General features: G+C 42.9%; 1 protein-coding gene across 3 annotated transcripts; it reads right to left on the bottom strand.

The window, feature by feature from the left end:
- Window positions 1–1,339: 1,339 nt before the first annotated feature.
- LOC133128100 (sorting nexin-14-like) lies at window positions 1,340–24,715 on the bottom strand. 3 transcript variants are annotated; one of them, XM_061241377.1, is made up of 30 exons: window positions 24,543–24,715; window positions 23,809–23,951; window positions 23,376–23,496; window positions 20,894–20,967; window positions 20,069–20,147; window positions 19,934–19,977; window positions 19,344–19,431; window positions 17,997–18,081; window positions 16,169–16,325; window positions 15,209–15,284; window positions 15,011–15,055; window positions 14,155–14,235; window positions 13,945–14,059; window positions 13,436–13,591; window positions 12,877–13,001; window positions 12,412–12,470; window positions 11,478–11,504; window positions 9,222–9,351; window positions 7,492–7,678; window positions 7,073–7,156; window positions 6,711–6,811; window positions 6,354–6,465; window positions 6,028–6,068; window positions 5,208–5,327; window positions 4,890–5,007; window positions 4,624–4,788; window positions 3,781–3,876; window positions 2,417–2,508; window positions 2,170–2,226; window positions 1,340–1,814 (listed from the first exon to the last, which is right to left on the bottom strand). In XM_061241377.1, the coding sequence occupies exons 2-30, from the start codon at window positions 23,943–23,945 to the stop codon at window positions 1,752–1,754; spliced, it is 2,835 nt and encodes a 944-aa protein (XP_061097361.1). In that variant the 5' UTR covers window positions 23,946–23,951; window positions 24,543–24,715; the 3' UTR covers window positions 1,340–1,751. The 3 variants fall into 3 exon arrangements, with proteins under 3 accessions (XP_061097361.1, XP_061097362.1, XP_061097363.1); XM_061241378.1 differs by having other exon boundaries at window positions 20,894–20,964; XM_061241379.1 differs by lacking the exon at window positions 11,478–11,504.

The raw sequence follows: 24,715 nt of genomic DNA, 5'->3' as shown, positions 1-24,715 counted from the left end.
AGCAACCTCCACTGGCTGCCTGTTATGGCTCGCATCACATTTAAAACTTTGGTGCTCGCATACCAGGCAGTTAAAGGATCAGCCCCTGTGTATATTCAATCCCTTATCAAGACCTATACACCAACAAGACCCCTCTGTTCTGCCACTTCGTGCCGTCTGGCGCCTCCCCCTCGCCACACCTGCACTTCACGCTCACGACTGCGGTCTGTCCTGGTCCCACGGTGGTGGAATGACCTCCCGGTGAATGTCAGAACGGCAGAGTCTCTGACCTCCTTCAAGCGCAGACTGAAGACCCATCTCTTCAGGCTACACCTTTCCCTCCCCAACTCACAATCACGGTGATTAGCCTTAGACCGTAATGGCACTTATGTATAGATATCGTTACTTGTATAGGTATTGTTGTTTTTATTGGCTGTTGTTGCATTCTAGCTGCCAACAGTGGTATGCTAGTTTGAAAGCTGATTGTACTCTTCGAGGGTTCTGAATTTCTGTATGTTTACACTAGGACTCGGAACTGTACTGTCCTCTCAGGTCTACTTTTGCACTTGTTCTTGTGATTGATTTGCACTTTGTTGTACGTCGCTCTGGATAAGAGCGTCTGCTAAATGCCACGTAATGTAATGTAATGCATCTACTCCTAAGGTAAAAGAAGAACAAAGATAATTTATGTGATGACAAGCTAATTCCACACCACACGAAATTGAATGCGAAATATGAAGTAGCTGGTGCGCAGGAAAAGACTGATCGATCAGAAACAGTGAACCCATGCATGAGGAGCAGATCAAGAGTACGGCCTTCACTGCGAGCGGGCTGTGTAACAAGGGTCTTTAAATTAAAAATGTAGAAACTGCAGCTTTGACACCTCCACAACCGGGGAGGTGGTCATATTTTGTGTGGACACCAGCAGAAGGTGGATAGATGTTGATTTTTATGTTGATAGAGTGGGCCTCCAAGGAATATTCTGCTAAGTTACAGAAATATCAGTTTTAAAACAATGTATATCCAATGGGAGGAGTGGCTAGAAGCTCTCTCATAGTTACTAATTTGGGGGAGGCTTACTGAGGGTCAGACAGAAAAAGGTTTGGTGGTAGTAATGATAAGTTGTATTATTCATTGCCAAAAGACCAGACATACTAGGGTGAAGACTATCACGACTAAAAAGTTAAGATCAGTCCTGAAAAGCAACAAAGTTACCAACAAGAGGCAGAGCACAACAGTAACTTTTGAGTCAGATGTGAAGCGGTCTAATCTGGTTAACTTTTGGAAGGGAAGAAGACACTTAAAAGTTTTCTAATTTGCAAAGATTCATAGAAAACACATAAGCCACACAGTCATCTGGTCATTTTAAAAGCAATAAATACTTTTTTAATTTAATATTATACATTGGAATGTTGGTGTGCTCCTACAGACGTTTGCTGACGTGGAAATATAGTAAAAATCATCACAGATGTCGGAATGTGTGAGATTCCAGAACATTGATTAACACCACTGAATGCCAATTAAGATAATTCAGGAAAGTCAGGGGTTTATAAAGAATATTGCACATCCTTTGGCTAAAAGGAAACCAAAGACTAGGTTGATGTTCATGGTGCCAGAAGGACTGCCTTCTGTACCTGCTTCAGTACAGAGCAGGGCTACACCATACACCAAAATTGACATATTTTCACATTTATACTGTGGGTGCTGCCAAGCTGCCTTTTCTCGACATGTCATCGGTAACCGTCACTCCTTATTGTGGATTCCGGAATTTTCTAGGCCAGGACACCCATCCGTGATCCTGAAGAGCCACATGGTCTGCTGGCTGTTGTTTTCACCTTAAAATCAGAAAGAAAATTACATCCAAGAAACCAGGAGAGTCTATATGCTCAATCAACTGCTTTACTTTGAGCGCAGAGGCCCTGCTAGCCCTCAGTGACCAGAGCTGAACACTCGCATTTTTAGAAAATAATTTAACGAAAAAGCAAACCGGTCCCACTCACACCCACATCTGAATACCCTGTCCTTTGTGCATGGAGGGTTGACTTGTAGATAATTACAACACCCTTTGGGCATTAACGACATCCATCACAAGATGCTGTGGCACAGACAGATCTACTTAGTTTGAACAGAAAAGTGCTTAAACATTTAAATTCAACATGCGTGTTTGTGCGAGTCGACGACGGTCGTTACCGTGCTTAGCTCAGGGAAAAGCTCTTGTGTGACAATATCCAGGAGCACATATGTCATCTGTAGGCAGTGAGGAAGAGGAGGGTAAAAAAGATGAAAGCAGAAAGGACGTTTTCTTCTTAAATCTAGAAGATTCCACCGACTGTATGTATTTATCCTTAAGCATGTTCATTTGGAAATCTGTTTGTGTATGTAGAAGGCGTAACAGAAATTGGTTTCAGGTCCATGATGGTAGAAGTTGAACCGGTACCTGCTTGTTGAGCAGCGGCTGTTGCAGGCCGTCAAAGAGCAGCCGGACCCCATCGTACTTGGCCTCCTCTCCGATGCATTTCCCCAAGAAATCTGAGAATTAAGCTCGGTCATTTTCTCAGAAGAATGACACACAAACAGCTTGTTTTGTTTGGAAAAAAGACATTTGCATTTCACAGTAAATTAAACTCAAGATCAACTGACTCAATCCTGGCAAGTGTGCCTCTGGTCGTTCATCACTTGTCTGAAAGTCATGCAACTAGGCTTCAACAAATGGCTTTAACAACCATTTTCCCATCAGATAGTGAGTTGTGGTAGCAAGTATTCTTTCCAGGACTCGGCCATCGTAAAACTCAATTGTCCATCAACACCTACCCGAAAAAAAGAGGTATTTCCAGTAAGCATGCCAATACCGTGGGCCTGCGGGGGAAGACACCCTTCAAGAGAACAGACCTGGCAGTGAAGCCGTGGCTATGACTTCAGCTGAGACCGGAATCCACTGGCAGCGCTTTCTCGCCATAAAAGGGCCAGTGGATGCTCGACAACAGCACTATGATAGTTCCAACCTGTTTCCCTCCAGCCTCAAGGGTAATAATATCGAAGCCAAAAATAAATTCTGACCACAAGCTCGAGGGTTATTGGTGAAATTTAAAGTGCCAAGCACACACAAAGTACAGAAGCTGTGCTGTAAGCAACCATTTTGTCTGTGTGCATATAAAAGGCACGAGAGAAATCGTAACAGCTTTTCCCCCTCTTCCTTCATGTTCATGTTACTCGGGCATTCACAACAGGTGGTTGTCAAAACACAGGACCCAAACGATTGTCCGCTAATGATCGGTAATAGAAGTTTGACCTGTGATCCGCTGTTCAAACTTTATTAAAAAGGAATGATTATAGCATCCCCCTGCATCGTTTAAATGTTAGTTGGGTGGCTTAAGTAGCAATGAAAAGGAGAATTACCATTTTAAATCAAGAAGGGATATGCTCTGACAGGATTACATGGAGAGGTAATTCAAGATAGGCCTCCAAAATTTTGACAATGCCACTGATATCATCTGTTCCATTGTTTCCCTTCATCAATTACTGAGTTCTAAATTTTTGTTAACCTGTACACAAACACTGGATAAAATTACAGTCCAATTCCTAACACTGGCCTGATTATCTGTGTGTGTGTGTGTGTGTGTGTCGGGGTGTGTGTGCATGTGTGTGCATGTCTGTATGTGTGTGTTTGTATGTGTGTCTGTAGGTGTGTGCGAGTGGAACAGAAAAACAGCTCCTTCAGTAGAAAGCCAGGTCTTCTTGTGACAACTCTCTGGGTTTAGCACGACGTCCTGGTGTTCACAACGGTGTGGCAGATGGGCTAACCTGGAATGTATCTCATCATTTCTTCAAACGTGCGCTTGGCTCGTTTCTGCTTGTCTTCGGGGGAACGAGGTTCACTGTCCTCACAGAAAACTGCGTCTAAAGAGTTGACAAACATTCAAGGTTAATTACAAAACCCCCCTCAGTTGAAGAAACTGACAGAAATGAAAGAAATAAGCAATGCAAGTCACCCTCAGACCTGGGCCAAATATGTAATAGTTATGGATTTTAATACTTTCCTGCACTCGACTGATCTTGTCTGATGTCAGACATTTATGTACTTATAATTCATTGGCATATGTAATACCATTACAACAAACCAGTGCCAACCAGCGGCAGATGGGCTCCCCCTCTGAGCTTGGTTCTGCTCAAGTTTTCTTCCTGTTAGCCAGGGGGTTTTTCCTTGCCACTGTCGCCCTAGGCATACTCTTGGGGGTCGGTCCACCGTAAACCTGCTTTGTGACAAAGCCCCTTTGATAAAAGCACTATACAAATAAAAATTGATTCATTGATTGATGCAATTGAGCTAACCAAGAGGACCAAAAGGTGGGGTTTGCACTGAGTGTACTCCATAGGTTCCAATACACCAGACAAGCTCAGTAAAGCATAGAAAAGTATTTGAATCCAAAACAATTATGTACTTGAACCAGGTCTGATGCATAACAGCATCTGCTGTGCAAATACTGTAAATAATATCATAAATAATGTAATAATCTACCCAGGTAAACAGAGAAGAGAGGAGAAGACAAGACATATGACCACACGAACAGTTTCTGGCAAATCTATCTGGAATTCAGGCCAAACCCAACAACGGGCGGCCATTTTGTAAAGAGCCAGGTCTCTTGCCTCTCAGCAGGGTGATGAGAGAGACCACGCGGTGCTCCTGCAGGACCTGGTCCAGTTTGAACTGCAGGTAATGGTCGGCGTAGGCCTCCAGCGTGTTCTTGAACAGGATCCGACCGCTCGTCAGCAAGTGGTGCATCCAGTCAGGGATACGGAACACCACACGGCCTGCGGAGAAAGGCGTAAGAAGTGCAAATAATAATAACTCAAATAATTCCTTATTTAGAGGATGCTTTTCATACAAAGGTGCCCGTCCACTGTACACTTACCCACATACATGAGGTAGTCATACACTCCGTCCACTGTGATCATCTCCAGGAAGTAATTCTGGTTGTGCCGTTTCTCATCAGAACGGCTGGCGTTGTTTTTGTACAAATCGTTGAAGAGCTAGAGAAGAGAAGAAAGTGACGTTTGCTTCTCGGGAGGTGATGCAGAAACATACGACCTCTCATCTAATCTTGCCCTCAGGCTCCACCTGTACAATGCAGCAAGCTTATTAAAACAAGCGTACTTAAAAAAAAATTAAAAAAAAAAAAAAAAAAAAAATTTCATTAAAAAAAAGATATAGACCAAATGCGTGGGCCCACCTTCTTGTTGTTCTCCGAAGTCGGACTGAGAATGGTCAGCTCAGGACGGCTGGGTTTGGGCTTGGGCGACTCGCAGGAGTTGAAGAACGACAGGATGAAGGGCTCCAGGTTCTGGCCTTTCTGTAAGTCAAAGGTCAGAAAAGACATCATACAGCAATGAGTTCCCCCCTAGTTACTGTAACCAGTAGGGCTGCACGATATATTATCTCAAATCACACTTTGTTTTAACGTAAGAAGAATAACCACATTCATGGGGCAAATCTTTTCAACAGTCACTGAATTTGAACACAGGACAAGGTGACTGGCTGTGCTTCTGGGAATTATAGCAGACATTTATATTTTCCATTGACAAATATTCTACTCTCACACCTCTTATGAAGGCTCCTGCTAGTCTTCATAGACTGCTTCTACATGAACATTTAAAATAATTTGTGCCAAGGGCAGCCTGTAGCGTAGTGGTTAAGGTACATGACAGTGGTACCGATCCCCGGTGTAGCCACAATAAGATCCTGATAAGGCTCTGGATAAGAGCGTCTGCCAAATGCCATTAATATAAGGTGATTAACGTAACCAACTGTAATGAATAAATTAATTTACTCCTGAAAGTTAGCATGGGAACAGCACAAACTATGCCATGAAAATGATACCAAATGCATGGTAGGATTCAGCAAAATGGTTCAACAAGCAAAGCAGTAATGCTATTTCTGAAGTGCTTACAGCATAAAAGTTTATCTACGGTTTATTAAGGTGTTATATGGACCTCATAACAGCTCTATATAGCTTTATGCTTCATTTTACATTCTTTACCCATTCTGCTTACCTCTTTAATTAGTTTACCGGGGACCGATTTGATAATCTTTCCTGTGAATGAAAATGAGAATGTTAAAGCGGATTTGGTACTGGATGTACAGACCAGTGGTGTGAGGCAGTGTTTATAGGAACAGATTCCACACTTAGCGTTGGAATCCAAAATCAGTTAACAGAGCACTTAACTTCCAGGAAAATAAATAAATAAAGTAAATAAATAAATAAGCAGCATACACAGTTTGCGATAAACAGTAAGTTTGTGCACCATGTCGTAGGCAGCTTAAAGGAACAGTAGCTTCAACGTGCTGGAACGTAACACTGGGAGCTTAGGAAACATACCTAGATTGACATCTGGCAGTATCTTATCCAGGAACTGGGACTCCATGCTGTTAGGGGACAGGAAGTCTGCCAAGAGCTGGCTGTTACTCAGTTCTGGGTGCTGGAGCAGTCTCTGGAGCAGAGCAAAGACAACACACAGTAGGTCATTATGACAACAGCAAAAAATTGCACGGGAGGAAAATGACAAAAGGCAAAAAAACGAAACAAAAACAAATGGACATTGCAGGCAGACTACGTAAGGGAAGTTGGAAAAGACAATAAATCTGTTGCTGCATCTGTCCTTTAACTCGTGAAGGTATCAGAAAATGCACTGGCAAAAACTGAAAAAGATTTTGGGCAATTTATTAGCATCAATACCTGTAGATACTCCTCAAATTCCTCCCGCTTTGACGTTAAGAACTCATAGTTTTTTGGTCCTATTATCCTCTTAGAAGGCAGTTGTGCATCAGGGAAGGATCCTGAGCAAACAGAAAACAGCTGTGACCAATCGGGAGGGAAAGTAGTCATGAACACAACCCGGGCAACACGAACAGGTAATTCAACACTGCACAATTTCACATACACTGTTCAGTTAATTAGATTAGCAGAGCATGACGATTGGTTTGATCAACAGAACTCTGCCCAGAAACCATGGGATTGCTTTCCTACTAGTGAAATTACAGACAAGAAAGGGGTGAAAACGAAAGAAGCAAAAATGAAATGAGTAAAATCGCATCTACCGTGGAACTCCGTGAGCTTAGACTCGAGAACGTAGAACTCGAGGTATCTTCTGTACACGGACCAGCTCTGGGGCTCATGACCGGCTGAAAAAAAAAAAAAAAAAAAAAAACAGCACAAGCAAGCAAAAATTTACGGCAAAAACCACTTCCTCTTTAATCTCGCCACATCAATGTAGTGCGGGGGTAACTCCGGTTCTGGAGGGTCGATCTATGTGCTGGTTTTTGTTCCAACCAGTTACGTTAATTTTAGTTTTCTGACCGCTCTATAAACTAAACTGTTTCACTCCTGTACAGGACCAGAAAAATCTTTAGGATACACCAGCAGTCTGTGACTGTAGCCAGCGGTTATACACATATCTGATTTAGACATGATTGAGCTAATTAAATAATTAAGAGCAGAAGCTGCCACAGAAGCTCACCTTCTTGGCGGTCGCTGCGCTCCACATCGATGCAGAAGACGGGGATCCGCTCCTTCTTGGGGTCCTCGTCGCAGAAGTCCACGTATGGGATAGTGACCGTCCAGGCCAACAGGTTTCTGAGCGTGCTGGGGGCACACACCGCCTCCGCGGGTGTGTCGTCTTCCAGGACCACGGTGGCCTCTTCCACCTGGGGACCCAACCCAAAGGCTGAGGCTAGGTCCGCTTTGGAATCGTGAGCATTTTATTTCTGAGCATTTCATATCATCCTGGAGCTTTCCATTTGCGTTCTTTACGGATTAAAGCAAAACAATTGCAATTTTGGTAGAAGTATGCAAATTTCAGGAATTAACTGCCATTTTTCCGAGCTGCTTGTAAAACGATTTCCCGTGTGACGATGTATGTTTTTGCACAATTGCTAAATATCAACACAGACCACAGGAGACGGAGGCGGAGAGGAACTTTTCAAAAAGCCTACGTCACACTGCATTTTGCGAACGTTTTGTGGGCATTATAGATACTAAAACCAGGAAGAGAAAGAGAAAGTGAAAGCGTGTGGGCCTAAAAGCCCCTAAAGCCCAGCAATAGGTGCAATTGACCCAGGTAAGGACACATGAAATTTGTGCTAGAAATATTACGGTTGTGTGGGTAAATCTTGATTTAGTCAAAATACCCCCAAAAACATATGAATACCTCAGAGTTGAATGAGAGTTGCACTGCTTGCATAAACGGCACACGCATTTATGTAGCCTCCTCAATTTCCGAAGCCTTCAGACAACGATGGCCCACACAATACTATCTACCGCAGGGCTGCTCATCCCTGTTCCAGGAGATCTACTGTACTATTCCTGGAGGTTTCACTCCAGTACACTTCAATTCAACAACTAGAGATCTCATTAAGCTGCTAATAAGGGTTGGACAGCCCTGATCTATATCCTTCTGTGTGCTTAAAAGTGTATTTTTCTGACATTTATGTCAACAACTGCAATGCATAAAGGACGGTGATATTTTCACTATGATGTTCTCTGCAGGGGTTTGGAAACAACTCACTGTTCTCACCATCGCAGTTAATAAAAGCACCTTAATTGCTCTCAATTTTATGGTGAGAGTGGATGGTTTAAGGTTATTTTTTTACTTTAAAAGGAATTTGTTTTTACAAAGGACCCGAGGCTTATGGGAGTCTGAAGTTTTCCCATAGATTCTTTGGTCTGAGTAATGGACCACTGATAATGTTGGGGGCCTTTGGGGCTGTTTAAACCGAGGATACGTCTTTACTTCTATTGCAAAATCTCAAACAGAGCCCCCCCTCCAGCACGCGCACAGACACCCACACAGACACGCACGCACACAGACACGCACACAGACACGCACGCACACAGACACGCACGCACACAGACATCTATAGAACCAATTCAATCTACTGCAAAGTTCTAAATCCCTACAGCAGTGGTCTTCACTCCTGGTCCTGGAGCGCCGCAGGGTGTGCTGGCTTTCCTTGTTACTCGGTCAATTAAAGCAGTTAATTACACAGTTAACTCACCTCCACCTGGTTTCTTGGGTCTGAATTGGTTGCTGTTATTAAGGCAAAAACCAAAACCAGCAGACCTCTAGGACCAGGAATGAAGACCACTGGCCTAAAGCAAGTGTAAATAATAAAACAAAGTAAATAAGACCTGCTGCTCAAGTTAGAGAAAGGCAGAAGATACAACAGCGCGTGAGGAGAAGAGTCTCACCATGTCATCTTCTCCCTCCCCGGCGTTGGGGGCTGGCAGCATGGCCCCTTCCATGGTGGTGCTCTTGAAGACGTCTTTGATTTTGCTGCTGAAGCGGCTGATCGCAAAAGACTCGCGCTTTGAGGTGTTCCTGAATACCACACGGAAAAACACACACACACACACACACACACACACACACACACACACACACACACACACACACACACACACACACACACACACACACACACACACACACACACACACACACACACACACACACACACACACACACACACAGTCAGCACAAGGCAGGCAGTATGGGGTGCAGGTCCACCAAGCAGTTGGGGGGGCATGAGGGGGTACCAGAAAAGGACTAGGGGGTCCTGAATATAGAGCTTAACTACAGGACACAATATGAAGAACACCAATTATGTTAAGGGAGTGGGTAAATCTATTTTTAGAAAAAAGAAGAGACCCAGTTATCTTCTGAAGTGGGCTCTATCTGAAGACATTTCAGGCATACAGTACATGTGGGGTCCAAAAGTGAAAATGCTTCCATTTTGAATTATTTTTTTTATTAATAATCATATTATAAGAATAACAATTTGATTGAAAAATGTCATCTTTGAAACAATTACATTAATTTCGGAATTTTTTTTTTTTTTTTTTTTGCTTTAAAGGCAACGTTCACTCAAGCTGGCATGGACTCCACAAATTTGTGCAAAACCTGATGATTCATGTTATCCCAGCATTATTTGGCAATATTCCAAGGAGCATCTTGTGATGTTACTGAATGGCTTTTGTCAGTCTTCAAGCGCCACCAGAAATATTCAGTGGGGTTGAAGTCAGGTGTTTGTGGATTGTCCAGCACTCCTTGCTCTTCTTTGGTCTTCAAGTAGTTCTTGCAAAGCTCTACAGTAACTTTCAGGTGTTAAAACTTTGTTTATTTCCAGGATTACATGGGAAAAAACAGATTTTCAATGTGCTCTCAGACTTTTGGACCCCACTGTACATTAGTGACAGAAACACAGACCCAACACAATATAATATCTGAAAAATCTCAGACAAACTGTAGATTTCAGATGCACAATACTTTTCATTTCACGTATAAATCAACACATCAGTACAGGTAAACACTGCCCTCTATGGGTCCAAGGGCTTTGAATTCAAGTAGAGACAGAAAACACGATGTAAGGTGAAAGGGAACCTGTGGAAATGTTTATAAACATTAAAGTCTCATTGCTGGGGTAGGGACCATGCTGGGATTTGCATACATGTAAACTCAGAAAGACGGACAGGCTGATGGGTGGTGGGGCAGGGTTGCAGGGGTCCGTGGTTAGTGAGTGGGTTTAAGCTGGACACACGCACAACAGTGGGGTGGGACAGTGGCAGTGGATTTTGGGCGGAAAAACGGGGTGGGGTGCAGTGCGCTCTCTCAGTCATGAGCTAGCACACATCTCGCATGCGACACACCCAAGGCAGACGGACAGATGAACAGACAGACAAGGCCCGGACAGACACAACCACTGTAGTGGTGGTCGGTAGAGAGAAGGAGATGTGAGCATTCTCAAAGCAATTCTCCTCTTCCTCATAGTCCTGCACTAGCTTAGGAATCCAAACTATCGTCAGTACTGCCTTGGTAACAGAAAATGGCAAAACACCCATTACATACCTAAAAATACCCACTGTGAATGAAAACAACCGGACAGACACGGCATTCTTTCCAAATGCTTAAATGTACACTACGAGTCATTAAACTTTGGTTCAATAAATTTCATTCATGACTTGGGGCGAAGGAGGGTGAGTTAACTATTCCAGCCTTTGCGAGGTGACGGTTTCCTCAGGCGATATTTTCAAGATGGTTTGGCAGAGTTCATTTTCTTTCATACTCAATGCGAGTCACAGAAAGCGTATGATTTGTAGTATCGGAAAATCCTCACGAGGTCAGCAACCTTAAGGCTTAATTTGATGGGGAGTTTGCCAGAAGGGACAGAAAGCTACGATAAAACACGAAAGCATCCTATAAGTGTTTCAAAGAGACGTTTTTTTGCTAAATCTGCCAAAGAACAAACTCCCACCCAACACCCCTCCACATCCAAAAAGGAAAAATAATAATAAACTGACACTATGTGGCCCATGTCTGCAAATCACACAATAAGTCGTTACAAAGGCAGCTTTGTTTCACGTTGCATTCCGGCAAGTACAGCTGCGTGCAGTGGAAAGCTGGCGGCCTGAGCGAAGCGGGCCACATCATGCCTGGGACGTACTTACCGGATATCGTCCAAGCTCAGGCTATTTCTGGAATAACAGGTCAAGAAAAAGGTTTACACCGCAATGGTAAAGGCTCCGGGTTGTAGAAACCAGCACTGCTCTGCTCGTGGGAAAGCCGTGCGAGCGGGTTTCTGAACGGCTCGATTCTCCCTCGTGCTACGCTAACTTGGACGGGAGAAAAGCCATTGCGCAGCTTTGGGTTTTGGGCTGCTTTCAAATGTAAGTTCCAAAACGAATGCACTGCGTCTCTGTTTATTTTGTGGTGTGCGTGCAACATGAACTCATCCAGTGTTTCCCAACCCTGCTCCTGGGTATGTATGCCGTTTTTTGTTATAACCATAGTAACGAGCTCAGTATTGTAATGCCTGCTAATTATTCTTAATTAGACACTAAATGCTCTTAATTAGCCCCTTTACATCTATTGAAGGATGATTTACCCTCTTAAAACCACATTATGCCAGAAATAGCTATGTACACCCTACAAATTAAATGTTAAGGTTAAAGTAGAGCCTACACAACAGAACTATATGAAAATAAAATTGTGTCAAACAACGTTTCGATCCATTGCGGATCTTCATCAGGTCAAACAGAGAGCATGGAAACCCAAAACCAGTGTAAACCGGAGTTTCCTGAAGGCACACGGCCAAACCTGTGGTGGGTGAAAATACTTTTAACCACAGAATTATGGTAGAACTAAAACACATTTTCAACAACCTTAATTTATCAAGATAATTGCTTTGTCCAAAGTCAGCATACGCAGTGGGTCTCCTAGGACCAGGGTTGAGAAACACTGAACTAGGCTGTAGATTACATTACTGTAGGTTATAAGGTTAGTTGTAATCATTTCAACTATACCAATGGAAGGACTAATGTGAGGACATACTTTAAAACTCATACATTTGGGAGAGGACGCTATACATATACAGGTACCCACCTGCTCAGCTTGGAGCTTCTGGCCGGAGACTCGGCTCCTCTCAACAGCTGCCTGAAATACTGCAGTGAGGATCCAAGAAAAACAAGAAATAAATCAGAAGTGGCCTTAAAAAGGACACATTTTCATACTCTTTTCATACTCGGCCAGACCGCCACATGTATGAGGCACTGTATGGACCTCACTACCGCCCAATACGAATATCCTTGAGTCTCACTGGACAATGTGCTATTAAAATAATGGACGTATAAAAAAATTGGTCAAATTTAAAAAGAAGTAATAGTGTTGACCAGACTCTTCTGTGCAATACTATTCTCAAAGTGGCCCTCAACCCCAGGTCAGGCAGTTAGTCACTTAGCAACTGGTTGACTTAATTAAAGCAGTTTATTAAACCCGAAGTCACCTCGCTTGGTGTCCTCGGCCTGAAACGGTCGGACCAGAGCGGGCGGGTGTCTCCGGAGGCCTTACCTCATCACTGTGGCAGAACATGGGGGTGAAGACGTTCTCCAGCAGGGACAGGACGTGCTCGTAGGCCTCGAACAGACAGCACATGGTCTGCAGCCTCACCACTCCCCTGTAGGGCCCCAGGGCGACTGTGGGAGAGACACGCGACCAGCTGAGCGTACAGGTCACGCTACCCAGTATGTGACCTTCTGAGGGCGCTGGGGAGAGGTCGAGAGGGCGCTGGGGAGGGCTCCCTCGAAAAGCAGGAAATGCTGCTGCTTGTCGACTGTATGTTTGACACACCACCAGCAACCAGACCAGGGTCAAATATGTTTTGGATTCAAATACTTTTCTACACTTTACTGAGCTTGTCTGGTGGATTAGGACCTACGAAATACCTATGAATACAAAAAAGTGCAAACCCCACTTGGTTGACTCAACTGCACCAGGCAACATCAACTGAGCACAGAAAAGTATTTGAATCTGAAACAATCACCAATTACACCCAATGCAGCAATGCACTTGCAGAAATGCAGAATGCAGAAATGAAGGTGTGAGTTGTAGACCCATAAATGGCCCTTACTATTGCGGATTTCATCGACGATGGAAGGGTCGAAGCGGATCTTGTCGATGCTCTCGTCCAGGCAGTAGGTTTCGTAGATCTGCTTCACTTCCTCGTGAAGGCTTTGCATCTCTTCGTCGCTCAGCTCGGGACGAAGGATCTTGTCATTGAACTCCTCTGTGGACGGAAAAGCACAAACATGCTTATTCTCAAATTCCTGAGAGAGAGACAGAGAGGGAGAGACACAGAGAGACAGACAGACACAGAGAGACAGAGGGAGAGAGACAGAGACAGAGAGACACAGAGAGGGAGAGGGACAGAGAGACAGAGACAGAGAGAGACAAAGAGAGAGACAGAGACAGACAGACAGAGACAGAGAGACAGAGAGAGAAAGAGAAAGACAGAGACAGAGAGGAGAGAAAGACAGAGAGAGAAAGAGAGCCAGAGAGAAAGAGAGAGAGAAAGACAGAGAGAGACCGAGAGAGAGACCGAGAGAGAGACAGAGAGAGAGAAAGAGATGGCCTCCTTACCCACGGTGAGGCAGAACTGCAACACATGCACGGCGCCCTCTTGCTTCAGGAAGTTCATGAAGCGGAACAGCAGGTCCTGCTGCTTACGGATCTCCTTCAGCTCCAGCTTCAGCACCTGGGAGATGGAAGGGGAGGGCAGGATGAGGGACAGCCCCCGGTTTGGGAAAGACGGAAGAGACAAGTGGGGTCACACAGGAGGGGAGGTCTTACAGACGGCTTCTTGTTGCGGGGCTCAATGTACTTCTGCAGGAACGGGACCATGGCAGAAGGGGGCTCCAGGGCTGGCTCGGGCTGGAAAACAACCACACCAGGTCAGCAAGCGTCCCCTTAAAGGGTAATTACACAGGTGGTCTGTGGTCCTCACTCCTGGTCCTGGAGAGCCACAGGGTGAGCTGGGTTTTGTTTTCACCTTAATATCAGCAACCAATCCAGACCCGAGATACCAGGAGCTAACTGTGTAATTAACTGCTTTAATTGAGTGCTTGAGCAACAACAAAAGCCAGCACACCCTGTGGCTCTCCAGGACCAGGAGTGAGGACCACTGATTCAGATTAAATTACTTCAGTTGAAACATGTTTGTATGCTTTATAGTGAAAAATGTTAATCCATGCCATTATTTAAATTTCTGAAATAATATAATTTAGAAACTGGTAGAAAAGTGTGTTTGGGAAAGGCTTTCTGCAGTCTACTCTGAGCCCCACCACAATTGTGATGTCAGAGTACTCTTTTGGAGCTACCTGTACACCACATAAATGTCAATCAAGATACTGAGTGGGAAAATTGTTTACTTTTTAAGTCAGATAGCCAGCGCTAATGGATCAATTCAACCCAGCCGGCGCCTAATTGGCCAGAGAATACTTTAGGACACACCTACTCCACCCACCCCCAAAACACATTTCAAAACTCTGCAGTAAATTACTGAAATAATGAGTGGAAAATGGCTGAAATAGTGAGTCTAATTACACTAACTCCATCTTAATCCATCCCAGATGCAGACAGAGTACAGTAACCAGAAGTTACCCAGTTACTACAAAACACCAGAATTTAGAAAATAGCATTCACTCACTGGGGTGTCATCGATGAAGATGAGGGCCAAGTGATTCACAGTGTCCTGTTGACCAAGAAATGCAATCGATGAGAAGCAATCAGCTGCAGTTTAGCTTCTCACAGTCCGGAAGAGTGTGGGGGGTCTCTAAATCACTGCCCTGACCCGAATGCAGTTAATCTGCACCAAAGGAAGGCCGCCTAAGTCAGATGCACTCACAGGATCGGCAAGGAAATCCATCGAGGGGAGGAAAACAGACCCGGTCATCACCTCTCGAATCAGCAGGACAAGCGATCTGGGAGGGATGGAAAAATAAAAACCCTTGCCTAATGAATTCCCCCATCCAAACAGAGTACATGTCAGCTTTAATAACTCATCTCTTTAGCACCATCATAAAACGGCCAAAAGTCACAGATGACAAATTGAGCCTTAATTCTTTTTGGACCAAATGCAATATCAACCTTTCAGATTGGTTTAAAATGTACTGTTTTTGAACAGTTATGAAAGTCACAGCGACACAGTGTGACGATAAAGCAGCACTAGCTTCCACGATATGAGGTATACACATTTAAAACAAATCTTTCAGGGAGAATTTGTCAAGGGTGGGCAGTCTACTTTCTGGACATCAAATGAGGAGAGGAAGGACTGCATGCTGCAGTGATTGGAGGGGAACAGATAAATAAAGGTAAAATAGCAAAGATTTTTGTGTTAAAACACTGTTAAAGACCATTGTAAATCCATCCCTCTCATTGAAAAGGGCTCAGTTACATGTTAACTCTCCCTCTGCCTGTATATATAGTCCTTAAATTCAGGTTGCAAAATATATAGTTCATGGACCAACACTGCCAAAACAGCTGTACAATAATTCAAGCCCATTGGTTGAAAATTGGTTCCAATTGCCACAGCCAATGGCGTTTCAACGTCAGTGCGTTCACAGAGAAGGGGGAGAGGTAAACAGTGTTGTGGTTTGAGGATGTTTGTTGCTACAATTCCTCTCTTGACTGTTAGATCTGAAATGACCTATTGTACCGTTAACACACATACCGTGAAAATACACAAATTAGAATGTAATATTTTTTTAGAATACATACTTTTTAACGTTCATTTGGTTATTGAGAACTGACTAACCTGAAGCTCATTTGGATTTGACTGAGTCTTAGAGCACACGGCCAGGCGTACCTGCAGTCGCTGGCCTTGGGGGGCAGGATGTAAGGGAAGAGCATCTCTGTCAGCCTGCGGAGGTAGAGCAGCTCATCCCTACGGCTGCGCAGGGCCACGTGCAGGTCCGGCCCGTACTCCTCCAGAGCAGCCTGCTGCAGGTACTCACTGTTCTTCACTGAGGAGGGGCAGACACACAGGCATGGCACACAGCACACACCACACCCACAGATATCCAGATAAACACACAGGCATGGCACACACCACACCCACAGATATCCACATACAGACACACAGACACACCACACCCACAGATATCCAGATAAACACACAGGCACAGAACACACCACACCCACAGATATCCACATACAGACACACAGGCACAGCACACACCACACCCACAGATATCCACATACAGACACACAGACACACCACACCCACAGATATCCAGATAAACACACAGATAAACACACAGGCATAGCACATACCACACCCACAGATATCCAGATAAACACACAGGCACAGTACACACCACACCCACAGATATCCAGATAGACACACAGGCACAGCACACACCACACCCACAGATATCCAGATAGACACACAGGCACAGCACACACCACACCCACAGGTATCCAGATAAACACACAGGCACAGAACACTCCACACCCACAGATATCCAGATAAACACACAGGCACAGTACACAGCACACCCACAGATATCCAGATAGACACACAGGCACAGAACACACCAAACCCAGATATCCACATACAGACACACAGGCACAGAACACTCCACACCCACAGATATCCAGATGAACACACAGGCACAGTACACAGCAGACCCACAGATATCCACATACAGACACACAGGCACAGCACACACCACACTCACAGGTATCCACATACAGACACACAGAACACACCACACTCACAGGTATCCACATACAGACACACAGAACACACCACACCCACAGATATCCAGATAAACACACAGGCACAGTACACAGCACACCCACAGATATCCAGATAAACACACAGGCATGGCACACACCACACCCACAGATATCCAGATAAACACACAGGCACAGTACACACCACACCCACAGATATCCAGATAGACACACCACACACCACACCCACAGATATCCAGATAAACACACAGGCACAGTACACAGCACACCCACAGATATCCAGATAGACACACCACACACCACACCCACAGATATCCAGATAAACACACAGGCATGGCACACAGAACACACCACACCCACAGATATCCAGATAAACACACAGGCATAGCACACACCACACTCACAGATATCCAGATAAACACACAGGCACAGTACACACCACACCCACAGATATCCAGATAAACACACAGGCACAGTACACAGCACACCCACAGATATCCAGATAGACACACAGGCACAGTACACAGCACACCCACAGATATCCAGATAGACACACCACACCCACAGATATCCAGATAAACACACAGGCATGGCACACACCACACCCACAGATATCCAGATAAACACACAGGCACAGAACACACCACACCCACAGATATCCAGATAAACACACAGGCACAGAACACACCACACCCACAGATATCCACATACAGACACACAGACACAGACAGACTGCACACACATCACACACCACACACACAGCACTCACGCACCCACACACACACAGACCCAGATAGGCAGGCAGACAGACTGAAGCACGCACACACACACACACAGGGTGAGCCCCAGCACATTCAGCCAGCCTTTGAATGAAACGCCTCACTTCCAGCAGAACCAATAGACATGCAAGATACTAAACCCTGTAAAAGAAATACCTTTCTGATGTGCTTTTGCAATGACTTCAATGTGCTTCATGGCAGCTTTCAGCAGCTTGCTTGTGATAAGAGATGGAAGATCAATCTATCAGAAAATACAGGGTGTTAAGTTTTATTGGATTGGATCGTTTTTCCACTACTGTAAATAACCGCTTATGGGTTTATGGAAATACACTATACACATGCACGCTTATGGGATCAAATGAAAAGCATCATTTAATGGACCATAACTAAATCGTGAGATTCACTAAGGATAATTGTTATGCAAAAACCATTCGATTTTAATACTTTCACTGACAAGGTACTTTCTGACAAAGAACTGGAAAATGTGTCTAACTGATGAATAAATGTAATGTCAATGTTTTGTGGTACTTTGGCTCAAAGTATATTCAAACAGTCTCAGTGTGAATAATAAAATAAAATAATAGCACAATGTGACTAAACCTAATAAATAACTATTGCCTTTAAAGTTGCCAACTCTGACAACATAAAACATTTACAATTAAATATTTCAGGAAAAAATGTCCAGAAAAGGTCATGTTGTTCTGGTCCTCAAAACAAAGGGTGTAACTTTTTTACAAAAAAGGATTTTGTGCAAAAAAACAGCCATCTGCAGCCCTCTTATTGATTCACAGACAAGCATTATGTATTCAACCAATCTAAAACCAACGCACAAATTACCCAGCTCATTTCAAACAGTCTGCAGTGGCCGGCTGGTTCAATCGCTGGTTAATGTTTACTGAATTCTAAACACTGACTCCCTGCAATTGTCAATTGTTTGAGACTGCAAGCAGTCGTGCAGTATCAGGAAAAACACTTCCTTTTGTGCACTCGCTTTGTACTTTTGTTTTTTTTATTAAAAGTGAAAATAAACTGGGAATGAGAGTATGAGCGTACTTCTCTTTTCAGTTGGGTTGGGCTGCTAACAATGGCTGGACTGAAACTGACTGTTCATTTACAAATAATATGTGAGATTAATCCTCTGAAGGATTCTTGGGCAAAGGCTTCTGAACTGAAAAAATGCTGAAGGGCCAATTTTAATAGCTGTCAGAAATCAATAAGTTATTACTAGAGCACAATAAACACTAAGTGCAATCACAATATGTTGCTTCTCAATTATCGCCCCATTAAACTTGGCAAACTTGGAAACCTGATTAATATTTCTAAAATAGAACTTAGGTTGTGTGCAATCCTAACAAAACAAAAAAAAGATTAAATGTCAATAATTTCCAAATGCACATACAGATAATGCCCTCGATAAAAACAGGAATACAAGCGAGGTTCTGCTAATAAGATATGAAATGAGGCAGAAACGAGAGCAGCGATTAGTGCTATTGCTCACTTTACCTTCTGTGCCCTGCGGACCATGATGGCTACAGCAAAGCGCAATGTCACTCGCAGTTCATCCACAAACGATTCATCATCTGTGATATCCCTACAAACAGGGGAACAGAAATCTCATAAGGTAAAAAAAACCTGGATTTGATGGATACACTGTACATTTCAGCATATGTCAAGTCATGAATGCATATTTCAGCAAGGCCTTTCTAGGTTCATTCTAGCACAGTGATGTCCAGTCATATCGGAAAAGGATCATAGCCTGCAATCTGACCATGATAAGCAGAACCAGGTGTCTTAGTGCCGGGCAAAAGTGAAAACTTGCAAACACACCGGCCCTTTTTAGAGAAGACTGGACACACTGCAAAAAATGGCTGTCTTAACAAGCATTTTCTGTCTTGTAATGAGATTTAAGATTTTTTTCTCTCAAGTACAAAATATTAGCTTGTTTTAAGTTACTGTTTGCTTGACAAGTGAAATATTAAGTTTGGTTTTTCTTTGTCTCATTTTGCAAAAAAGTCATAGTCTTATATTAAGACATATTTCTAAGATACTTGTTAAGACTGACTTATTTTTTATGTTGGGGATGAGTAACATACCTGTACCATGGATACACAAAGTTTTCTAGGACCAACTCCAGAACCTGCCAAACAATGAAAAACAGGCGTTTCCTATTACACAGGAAGCTGAAATGCATTCATAATAATCAACAAAAATGAACATAAGTCACCTACTTCTGAAAGAGACGCATCCACTTTGGAATGCACTTTCAAATCCAGCCATGGCTGATAGTTTTCCAGAAGCAGTGTGGGTCTGACAGGCAGAAAATTTCATATTTACAGTTTCTAGACAGAAGGGGTTTTCCATTGCCATATGCAATAGGTATTAATAAAAGGCATATTTTAAGGTCATCTACTTCATTACTATAAAATTCACCTCAAGTATCCACTAGATGGCAGTAGAACATAAATTTGACATTATACTGCAATCATTGGCACTCACAACAAAAAAACACATTGAGAAAGACAGCTTATATACTATTTTATACATTATAAATTGTAATAGAATGAATCTATTATAAGATATTTTTATCCAAACCTTTTTAAACACATTATATTACCCATTTTCTTACAATTTGTGATCATAGCTACAACCGCCACTGTAAATTCAGAAGAGCATACGAAAGTATGAGTATTACTGATTGATCATCTGCTTCACATGCAATTAATGCATGTGGTTTCAATTTTGAAAGGGCTACAATTCAGTTTAATCAGCAGAAGGGACTGGACACCTGAAAATGCTTGCAGTGAAACAGTTGTGGCTGTAAATCTCAGGTGAAAACGTATGGGCACGATGCTGTAATATTGTTTCAGTGTATGTCCAGTCATGTTAATGGGTACCGTAGGCCTATTATCATGGCAAAAAAAAAGGTTCCACTGCAGAGTAATGAAATTACACAATGCAATAGCAATGTAATATCTGCATTGTATCTATAGTTGGATTACAGCAAGATAGCTCATCTGTTCAGCTTTGGTATTACAGCAGAAACATAAGCCTACCTGTGGCGTTTGCACTTCCGTTTCCCACAAACAGCGCAGTTATGACCGGAGGGAAACAACTCCTGCTGTTCCTGCTGAGAAAATGGAGGAAAGCAGCATTTAACCAGGACACAACCACCATTCACTCAGATAACCATCCAGTGATCAGAGATCATCCCATTTCAACTTCAATATGTTTGGGGTCAATTTGACAGTCATAAACTTTTAACATAATAGGGGTGTTAATGTACAATAAATCAATCATTATTAATATTTGGTCACATATCCTTTGCGTGCAATGACTGCTTGAAGTCTGCAACGCACTGTCATTGTTTCGTTTCAAACTCAAAATGCTAGATAACAAAACTAAAACGACCAAAAATGTGTCACTGTCCAATTAATTATGGTGATCACTGTACATACTCCAACTAATGACGCTCATGCAACCACCGGCCCATGAGCAGTCCTCCAGGCTATAGCCATTGAGCTCCTTCTTAATCTCTCGTCAATCATTAACAGCTCCCGTGCCGTGGCAATGTTCCCGCTGACTTTAAGATGGCTCATGTTACACACTGCTCAAGAAAAGTACCTCAGACCCATCTGTTGTCAGGAACTATCAACCTGCATCTCTTTTGTCAACTACCTACTGATCCCCACACTGACTGAGATGGGCATTTCTGGGACTGCCCTCTCTTGGTCTTTTCCGAAGCAGATAGGTTGGGAATGGGGTCTGTATCTGCATCCCACCCCCTTGTTACGGGAGTCCCGCAGGGACTGTACTGGGGCCTCTGCTGTTCTCCATTTACACTAAATCTCATGGCTCAGTCATTACTTTACATGGTTACACTTATGACTGCTATGCTGATACACAACTCTTCCTCTCTTTTCCTCCCTCAGCCACACAGATTAATGACAATGTGTGCATGGCTGACACCTCAACATGAATAGCTAGCTCAACCTCAACAAAACAGCTGCTCTTCATCCCTTACAAGTCCTTGCTACTATGAGAGTGCACCATCACTATTGATGGTACTACAGTGGCCTCAAAGAACCTGGGGTGGTCCTGGATGACCAGCTGGATCACTCCACTGGTTGCTGGTTGCCGCCAGTGACAGGTTTCAAAGTCCTGACTCTGTCAGTCAGCAGTCAACAGGACAGCCCCTTCCTACCTACAGGACAACTTTCAGCTCAGCACACCAGCCCGAGCACTCCACTCTGCTGCAGCAGGGCCACGTGCACCATCACACGCACGCTCAACTTTTGAAATGTTGAAGATTCACTCAAGGTCAGCTTTCATGAAATAAATTGTCATGGTGTATTGACAGGTTTAGTTTATATGGCAGCTTCAAAAACCTAACCTCATACATTTGTACTGTACATGCTGTACCAAACAAGAAAAAATGGAATAGCCCAAAAAAACTTTCTAAAGTATCTTCAGAATTTATATTCCTCATCATTGCCTAAAATCACACAAAAAATTAAGAAAGGCTGGGATGATTTATTTGCATTTGTTCCTTTTTTCACGGTGCAATTTTAAATCACTATGGTAGCAGGATATACTTCTTCAAAGTGTTAAAGCTCACAGTTTTATCGCTATAATCTATTTTAAGATTCCATTGCTTTAGCGACAACAGTTCCTTATTTTGTAATATTTGGGTGGCAAAACAAGCGTTGGATGACATCACATTCTCTGCATTTCAGACTACACAAATCAAGATAATGTTTCACGGCAAGAGTCACATATGCATGAGGTGCCATAGAAACTAATCCTATCAAGACACCATGACAATTTCCCCCGAACCAAATGCATTAATAGTTCTTCATTCTAAAAAGCCACAATAATCTCCATCCACTCAAAAATAGAAAATATTTACAGAGAAAAAAAATCTACCACTTCCACTGTGTTTGAGCTTCAGTAACATCACTTTAATAATATTTAGAGTAATTTTGACTCTTGCAAAAAGCAAACTCCAATGGGTTACCTTTCAGAAGAGACCACGATTATGCCTGTTCAAGGGTTCAAGAGAAGCAACCATTTTATTTTGGGTATGTCACTTCCAAGTTGTGTTAAGAAAAGGGGGCGATACTTAAGGGGTTAAATAGATGGTGCAGTCCACTTCAGTCAAGTACACACGGATTGGCCCACTAATATCATTCTCAAGCACTTCCATGTTGCATTTTTATCTTCATCTTGATGTTGCAGCTCTTTTATCATATTTCCTGTAATCATGCCTCACTTCTTGTTTATGACTTGCCATAACCTTCTAAACTAGTAAATGCTTACTCTGAACTAGATGTTTTTACTCTGTGGCTTGTTGTTTATGGCTATGGATAACTGACACTTTATGAAAATTGTACCTTATGTGACTTGTATTCTCTACTTGTCCCAATGACCTTCAGTATGCACTTATTATACATTGCTTTGGATGAAAGGGTCTAAATAAAATAAAACGTAATGTAATAATGGGGCTTCTGTATATGCATCCTCCAACATCCTATTTACCTTGGTCTTTGGCTTTATAGTGAAGATGATGTTAGGAAGCAGAGATTCAGGGTTGAGGGAGCAATAAAAAGTAACCACGCCTGCCAGGAATGACCAAAAAACCATCAAAACATGAAGGTACCTGGAAGAAATAATTGAAAATACGGAATATGAAAAATGCAATAGAGCAAATGATTTGAAAATATTAAAAAAAGTCATTAATAAGTATACAGCATAGACATAAGTATCGTTGATGGACAGAATTGCAGAAGGTTGACAGAAAAATTGCAACATGACAAAGAAAAAAATCTGGTGGTCCTGACGATCATTTCCAGATAAGCAGTCTAAACATTACCATGTGACCACATCCAGATTCAAAATGGTTTCAAATGCCAATACACTGTCCTTTAACCCTAATCCAACAAATGAACAAATGGTTTTATGGGATACCTACCGGTTCAGAAAAACAGTTGACAGAAGCAAAAACAGTAAGATGAAACAGAAGACTGGATACTGGCGGCCAACTTCTCTGACGTGATCAACCTTCAAATACTGCTTCAAGCTTTCCAGGTATTCTTTGATTCTTGGCATTGTGGTCTAAATAAATACATGAATAAATAAGCAGCGAACCTTTTTCACGTCACAGGATTACTCAGCAACCAAAGCCTATCGATCAAAATGAGGTGCACAACTTTTTAAAGGATGCCATCTATGCATCCCGAAAGTAGTTAGCGAACACAATGTCAATTAATGCAATTGTATGCACATGACACCAATATTGCAAGGCTGACCAGCTAGCAAATTATCCACGTGCAAAACGTTAGTGCAAATCAACCGATTTCCAAATCTCAGACACACAATAACTAGGCTACCGTATATACATTAACTACTCCTAGCTAGCAAGCTTTCCAGGTGTAAAGCGTTTATTGGAGGGTTCTGTTTAGCTAGTTAGCCAAAGCGACCCATAGACCACCGACTTCGCAAGAAAACTACACACAAGTTAACCTAATTAACTAGCTCATCTAACGTTAACGTAGCTAGCTACCTAGCCATTGTTGAGCCATTAACCCAGGAATAAGCAAGTAAACATTCAATACTAATAATGTTTTCGGGCTAATGTCAGTTAAGTAGCAAACATTAGATAATACTCGACTACCTCAAAGTAGCCACGGCCTTGATTTCCCTCACCTTAAAGAAATACGCGTCAAGCTGGTATTTTGGAATAAAATGGCACAGCCGCTGAAATATTTGTTGGCATACTTAAAAAAAAAAACCGTTGCTAGAAAATATTAATGGAAATGATCTCTCATTTGACAAATCTGGCGTTTCCTGTTTTGCTCTCGTTCACTCATTCATTTCCC

This window comes from Conger conger, chromosome 5 (assembly GCF_963514075.1).
Source record: "Conger conger chromosome 5, fConCon1.1, whole genome shotgun sequence".
Taxonomy (NCBI): domain Eukaryota; kingdom Metazoa; phylum Chordata; class Actinopteri; order Anguilliformes; family Congridae; genus Conger; species Conger conger.
The sequence above is the reverse complement of the archived record's forward strand: the minus strand, read 5'-3'. Positions and strand labels throughout refer to the sequence as shown.